Source organism: Acartia tonsa, chromosome 14 (assembly GCF_053477335.1).
Source record: "Acartia tonsa isolate MP-2025a chromosome 14, ASM5347733v1, whole genome shotgun sequence".
NCBI classification, from domain to species: domain Eukaryota; kingdom Metazoa; phylum Arthropoda; class Copepoda; order Calanoida; family Acartiidae; genus Acartia; species Acartia tonsa.
In genome coordinates this window covers 41,833,573-41,840,703 of record NC_137273.1, presented here as the reverse complement: position 1 = coordinate 41,840,703, position 7,131 = coordinate 41,833,573, and the positions used below count along the sequence as shown (strand labels likewise).

Genomic DNA, 7,131 nt, shown 5'->3' with positions numbered 1-7,131 from the left:
GATCAGATCAGGATCAGATCAGGATCAGATCAGGATCAGATCAGGATCAGATCAGGATCAGATCAGGATCAGATCAGGATCAGATCAGGATCAGAACAGGATCAGACCAGGATCAGATCAGGATCAGATCAGGATCAGATCAGGATCAGATCAGGATCAGATCAGGATCAGATCAGGATTAGATCAGGATCAGATCAGGATCAGATCAGGATCAGATCAGGATCAGATCAGGATCAGATCAGGATCAGATCAGGATCAGATCAGGATCAGATCAGGATCAGATCAGGATCAGATCAGGATCAGATCAGGATCAGATCAGGATTAGATCAGGATCAGATCAGGATCAGATCAGGATCAGATCAGGATCAGATCAGGATCAGATCAGGATCAGATCAGGATCAGATCAGGATCAGATCAGGATCAGATCAGGGTCAGATCAGGTTCACATTCAGGATCAGATTCAGGATCAGATTCAGGATCAGGTTCAGGATCAGATTCAGATTCAGGATTACATTCAGGATCACATTCAGGATCACATTCAGGATCACATTCAGAATCACTTTCAGGATTACATTATGCCAAACTGGAAAAACAATAAAAATTACATGTCATTTGTAACAGATAATTAAAAGAAAACTAAAACTATTTTTGTGTAAATTCAAAACCAATTAATATCCGTTGGATTAGAACTAGTTCTCAGTCATACTTGAAAATTATGTAAAGCATTGTATTACAGTCATTTTCTACACATGATAAAATAATAAATGCCTGTTTTGTTAACGGTTACCTTTGCCCCTAAATGCTTACTAATTTTTCATTTGAATGTCTATAATTGGATACAATAATATTTTTCTACATTTAAAGCAATTGGTAAAATGCCAATTTTGTCGTCAACAAAAAAAAAGCAGTTTACATCCTAAATGAATAAAGCACAAGAATTTTTTTGTGGTAAAATATGTATTTTTTATGCTTGTTTTGGATTAGGTTAGGTTGAGTATTACCTGACTGGCCAATACACCATGTTGAACAGAAGGAAGCCAAGTGGGAATGCATAGGAACAAGCTAACAAAATAATGTGTAAAATAAATTAGTTTTTAACAAAAATTACAACATATGTAAATGTTGTGAAGCACAAAAAAATCATGGATAAGAAGAAGGAGATTTAAAGAGCATAAATAAAGTTAAAATATCACTAAAACTATCACACATTTTTATTTACTTTTAAAAACTTTTTGTTTGATATTATTATCCTATTTATTTTTTTTTAACTTTGAGTCCAAGGACAACAAGCATAATATTATAAGCGAAGCATCTCTAAAATCAAGTTCTCAAAAACTAATTATTTCTGATTTTTTTAAACAGAATCCTGTATTTATGTAATTTTGCAACAGTTTTGTATTTCTTTAAAAACTTCAAAATTCATATTCTGCTTATTAAGTTTTAGACTCCGTAAGTGTTAATGTTTGTTTGTTGGATTTTATGGATATTGTCATCCTTGTCTTACCTGTGTCTATAAAAATCAGCTGATTACCATGCCAATGCCCTGTTGTTGGGGGTATAGAAATGAAATATTCTATTACATACAAATAACAGGATGTCTTTCTGTCTGGGTGGGAGTGTGTCTGTCCGTAAAGAAGTATCTCACAAACCGTTGAAACAATATGATTCTTAACAATTTGGTTCTTTAAAGGTCCAATGGGGGCAGTTCACCCCCCATCCCTATTTTCAATTATAGTTTTTAAAGTATGGTTCAATTCTTTCTAATGACGATTTTTCTTGGTAGGTGAAAGTACCTTTCCCTAAAATAGTTACAAACCTTCAGTACACACAGACAGACACTCACAGAAAGACAAACTGACAGCCTGTTACTATTATGTAAGGATTGTCTGTGCAAAAATTATAACTATATGCCCTTTCCTGTTTTAGGTGATATATTACTTTCAAATTCTTGAACCATTAATAACTTCTTCTTTACCAATATCACTGCATAAGCTTAAAATATAAGAATGATTTTTAAAAAATTGAACCTGCAACATTAGTGTAAATAAGTCTGGACCACATCGCGTCATACAAGAGACATTAAAAATGACACTTACTTCTGCTATGTATGACACGTGACACTAAAAGGGGGAGTAGTAGAAATGCTTTGGCCATAAACAAATATACACAATTAAAATTTGCTACTATTTTTTTCGGGAAAAAAAAGATATTACCCACTAATGCACCAAATACAAAAAGCACGCATACAATTATCCAGGCTGAAAAAAATTACTTAATTAAAGAGTGTTAGAAGAAAGTAATCAACCACAATTTTCATTCTAAACTCTACAATTTGGTTTTGGTTAATCTAATTCTTGCTTAAAAAAAATATTGGGCCATTTTGAGAATCCTAGTTCCTTGATGATTCATTTTTTACATTTCCTTTGAGTGCTTAAAACTTTCCCTTTAACAAGAATTGTTTTGCTGTTACTTACTTGATATAGCAGATAGACCTGTAACATTTGGACTAGAGGCAGAAACAGAATTGAAAATATTCACCAGAACTAAAAAATTTGTTACCAACAAGCCCATGCGACCTATGGAAAAACAATATCAAATATGATTTTGCCTCAAAGCTTTATTGATTCAAGTAAATTCATGAAATTGGTATTAGTAACAACAACAACAACAAAAAGGGGGCCTGGGACTAAAACAGTTTGTATAGAAAATAAAAAAATAAACATAAACATGTTAATCTAAAATACAAACATATAAAGGTAAAGTAGAGTTGCTTGATGTTGAAAAAATATATAAATATACTATTTTTGACTGTAAAAATAAAACTTGATGTAGGGATGCTATATATGTGCATTAGTTAAGAATTTCATCATTTAACATTTTTAAAAGCAAAGTTACTCTATAATTATTGATTTTACCTGGCACTATTTCTGGAGGAATAAAGAAACTTATCTGAAATAAAAATATTCATTAAAGTATTACTTATACAAATATATTTAAAAATATCATTATTTAAATTACAGTTAAAATACATAATGGGTGGAGGATTTTGCCAGGGGGGGGCCCGAGGGGGGGGGGAAGGTGCGCTGTATTATGGGCGTGGATATCTCGGGGGGTGTATGGATATTTGTTTAAAAATCAAGAATTAAAAGAATGAATTGAATGGGAAGAAATGCTTAGTCACTTTTTGTTCAGAACAGAGAGTTATTAAAATTACCCAAGAAACAAGAACCATCAGACCAGAGGGAAGATAATTATTTACTGAAATCAAAATAAAGATAATAATCATAGATAGCCTCTTAAACTAACCAGGACAAGAATGTAAATTTGGATGGTTTTCAAAGGATTCAAGATTTCAAGTTCTTAAATTAAGATTAATTGTTGAATTCTTTTGTGTAAAATTGTATTTCAATATGATTATCTACAAATAAAAATAAATACCTACCTAAATATTTCAGTGAGTTTCTTTTTAAAATCATCTGAAAACCTGAAAAATACATGCACAGGATTTTAGTTGGTCTTGACCTAACTCTAAGTATGCTCCTCCAATAGCCATAGTAATACCAAACTACATTAAATTACTCACAAAAGGTTTGGTGATTTTCAACATAATTAATTTTCAGATACTTTATCTGTTTTTAGTGGTCAGATATTGCAATTTATAATTTGATTATAAATACTTTGGACAATGGGCAAATCATTTTACTGATCAAGCTTCAACCCTCAACAATTTTAACCTTAACTATTACATAACAAACTTATAAGTTTTGGAATGATGCATAGTCTCTAGTCCCCTCTCTATCTCTAATTGTTACTCAGAATAGAGAATAGGTAGACTAAAACCAAACAATTCCCCAATTTTGTACCTGCCAAGTCATAGATTTGCCATCCCCCCAGTTGAATATCTTTCTTATCTTTGTCTGGAAGGTGACCAATATCCACTGAGTAGTCCAAGATTGTATTTGGCTTTTCTTTCCAAACACCTGTTGAAATAATTGTATACTTAAAACAGAAATTAAAATAAATCATGAAATTGTAGCAGAATTTTAATTGCTAAATCAGCCCTTCACTCAATTTAATAAGCAAAATAATGAAAGTGAAAATTTTAAGCACCCAAAGGAGGTTGGAAACTGGAATTATCAATACACCACTAAATTTTTTCACTTTTAAGTAGTCCCAAACCATTTTTAACTGACAAAATCTTTCTTTCATTGAAACATTTAAAGGAAATATTTTTCCCTTTCCTTTTTGTGATCAAAAGTTTCACTTATAAAAATCATTTTGATAATTAAGCATTTAAATATTTTAGAATTAATTATAGACTTAATGAATAAGATCCTTACAGTTTTGAATATCACAACAGCACATAATGTTGACTGCTTTTTATTAACCATTGTATAATGTAATAAACTTTTTTGTCTATCTTTTTAATCTTTAAGTAATTTGTTTTTGAGATTTATATTTTGCTATTGAAAGTATTCCTTGAGCAATGTATGTTGTGTTAAATAACATTTTATCTTCTGTATTAGCATAGCTTCCTAACTAAAATAGATTAAATATATGAAAAGCAGAATTAATAGATAGGTTAACAGATGTAAAAATTGTAGATAGATAGATAGATAAACTTACCCTAAACTGGCAGACTTGAGTATCCAGAGGAAATTTATTAAATCTCATGGGACACCAGAATGTAAACTGTATTTCTTGACTGTAGATGATATTTGAACCATTCACCAAGTATAATCCTGAAAAAAGGTTATGTTTGATTTTATGCACTAATCAAACTTTTATTTAAAGTGTAAGGTTTTTGATCTGTCTGAATGTTAGGTTCTCGAAAATTGCTAATTTGAATAACTTGTACATTACAGGGATGCTTTAAAAAGTCAAAGTTATTACAGTGAACTATTGAATATATAGCTCATCTGAAAGTGTGTTTTCAAATTCTCAATCTTGAAGATACTAATTCAAATAGGAATCTTAAAAAATAAGACAATTGACAAAGAACGTCTTCTGTAAATTAATATTATTTGGTTGAAAAGTGTAAACACTGCTAGTAATTAAAAAACAATAAAGAATGAAAAAAGTAACTATAGTCTTAATCAACATACTTTGGTTTCCAATATAATATTCAGTCTTATGTCCCTTCCCTTCCTGGATTTTATAGATTTACATAATTGACTGAATGTATTGATGTAAATAATTGACTATAGATTTTGTGAAATAGTTTTTGTAAATGTAACATAAATGTAGAAAATGCGTACATGCAGGGGAATATTCAAAATCCTAGATAAAGTGGGGCTATTTGATTTGAGCACTATACAAACACACAATTGTACCTGCAAATCTGGTTAGAACTGCCAGGTTTTTTGTTTCTTTCAGGGAGAAAATGAAAATATCTGGCACCCACAACTCTTTTATAAACTAAATACAGAAGCAATTACAAATTTTAATAAAGAGGGTGTTTTCCTTTTAAGTGCCTTGTTGAGCACAGAAACCAACCTCATCTTTTGTAAATATTTTGTTAAAAAATTACAATATTTAGATAATAAAGGACAGAAAAAACCTCTTGTGTTCAATGAATCATTGTTCTAAAAATCATACAAAAACTTGGTGTCAAATGATTAGAGCCCTGGCTATAAAATGCTTTTGAAACATGAAAAATTAATTCTAATTAAAATAATTACATCTAAATCTACAGAAACCCACTTTTCTTCATGTCCAGGCAAGGGTTTACCTAAAATACCAAGGACGATCATGTACATAACTATCAACAGACTTTATTTGTCTATGAAAATCTTGAGTTCAATAATAATTTTCAATAGTGCAGCAACCCAAATGAGTGTAAAAAAGCTCACCAATTAATCTTGGTTCTTGCCATTTAACTCTGAAGAACATAGAAACTTTGACTGAAAAATCTTTGTCATCCACTGATATGAGCTGCAGAATGTCAAAGTCTATATTAACCTACAATAAATTACTGTAATGGTTAAAATTAGATTATTTGATTATAATGATTCTGTTGCTAAACTCTCTCATTCTCTCTATCTATCTCTCCCTCACCTTCTCTCTCTCCTTCTTTCTCTTTATTTTTCTTTGCTCATATTTACCTTTCCTGTTATTACCTTGTTCTAATTAATTCAATATTTAATCAATCAATCTACTAATCAATCAACCAATCTATCAATCAATCAGTAGTTATTAAATGAAATAATTTATTTAGCAACCAATATCTTAATCAATCAACCTATAAATCAATAATCGCATAAAACAATGAATGAAGATTAACCTTAATAGGTGGAGTATAAGGAAAATTCCTCTTCTTGTAAGTTGCTGTATCAATACAAAATTGTTCTGAACAAACTAAGGAAGCATTTTTGTTCACATCTCCCTAAAAATAAATACTGCTGTAATGTGTTTAATTCCTATAGCTTAATTAGTGGTATATATAATACTGATGGTGTATACCCCTGGGGTTGATTAATAGATAAGAAAATAGAGCCAGACATTCATAGTAGGTCCTAAGACATTAATTAATATTATAATTTTTATTTCATTATTCAAAGAAATTGTTTGTTATACAATACGATATATAATTTTTCAGAATTGCTTAGAGCATGTTCTAATCTAGTGAACATCACACAGTTTGAAAGCCATTTTGGAACAAAGTTTATTCCATTAATGAAGGAAATAAAATATGTAAAACATTGATGATCTATTAATAACTCATTACTTAAAAATAGATCTTTAAACTTTACTTTTCTTGCATTCAATAGGTTGGTTGTCTGTAGCAATTGGGTTTAATAGTGCCTTGGAACCTCAGTAAAATGCGAAAGAAATTGTATACCTTAGTTACTTGAATATTCAGCATAATTGATATCATCAAAAACAACAAGCATTGCTTAATTTTCATACTAATGAGGAGTTTCCTGAAAGTTGTATCAATATTATTTTTCAATTATTTTTGTCTTACTTGTATGGCCTGTATGAAAACAATGTGCGAATACACATTACTGCATACTTTCTATTCCTGAAAGTTTTATCAATCTTAAATGTATAATGTTTGTAGTCCTGATTATCTGAAGTTAGGTTTAAGATGTCCAAAGGAGATTGGAATTGAAAATCCAACAGCAAGTA

The 7,131-nt window shown here is 30.3% G+C and overlaps 2 protein-coding genes across 2 annotated transcripts; both read right to left on the bottom strand.

Annotated features, from left to right (window-relative positions):
* Window positions 1–997: 997 nt before the first annotated feature.
* Window positions 998–3,967, bottom strand: LOC145305486 (glycine receptor subunit alpha-4-like). The gene is made up of 7 exons (XM_080147105.1): window positions 3,864–3,967; window positions 3,443–3,484; window positions 3,215–3,258; window positions 2,916–2,949; window positions 2,475–2,576; window positions 2,214–2,258; window positions 998–1,062 (listed from the first exon to the last, which is right to left on the bottom strand). The coding sequence occupies exons 2-7, from the start codon at window positions 3,474–3,476 to the stop codon at window positions 998–1,000; spliced, it is 324 nt and encodes a 107-aa protein (XP_080003231.1). The 5' UTR covers window positions 3,477–3,484; window positions 3,864–3,967.
* Window positions 3,968–4,933: 966 nt separating this feature from the next.
* On the bottom strand, window positions 4,934–6,919 carry LOC145305485 (gamma-aminobutyric acid receptor subunit beta-like). Its single transcript, XM_080147104.1, has 6 exons — window positions 6,842–6,919; window positions 6,284–6,385; window positions 5,853–5,961; window positions 5,682–5,731; window positions 5,334–5,418; window positions 4,934–4,956 (listed from the first exon to the last, which is right to left on the bottom strand). The coding sequence occupies exons 1-6, from the start codon at window positions 6,905–6,907 to the stop codon at window positions 4,934–4,936; spliced, it is 435 nt and encodes a 144-aa protein (XP_080003230.1). The 5' UTR covers window positions 6,908–6,919.
* Between the last annotated feature and the right edge of the window lie 212 nt (window positions 6,920–7,131).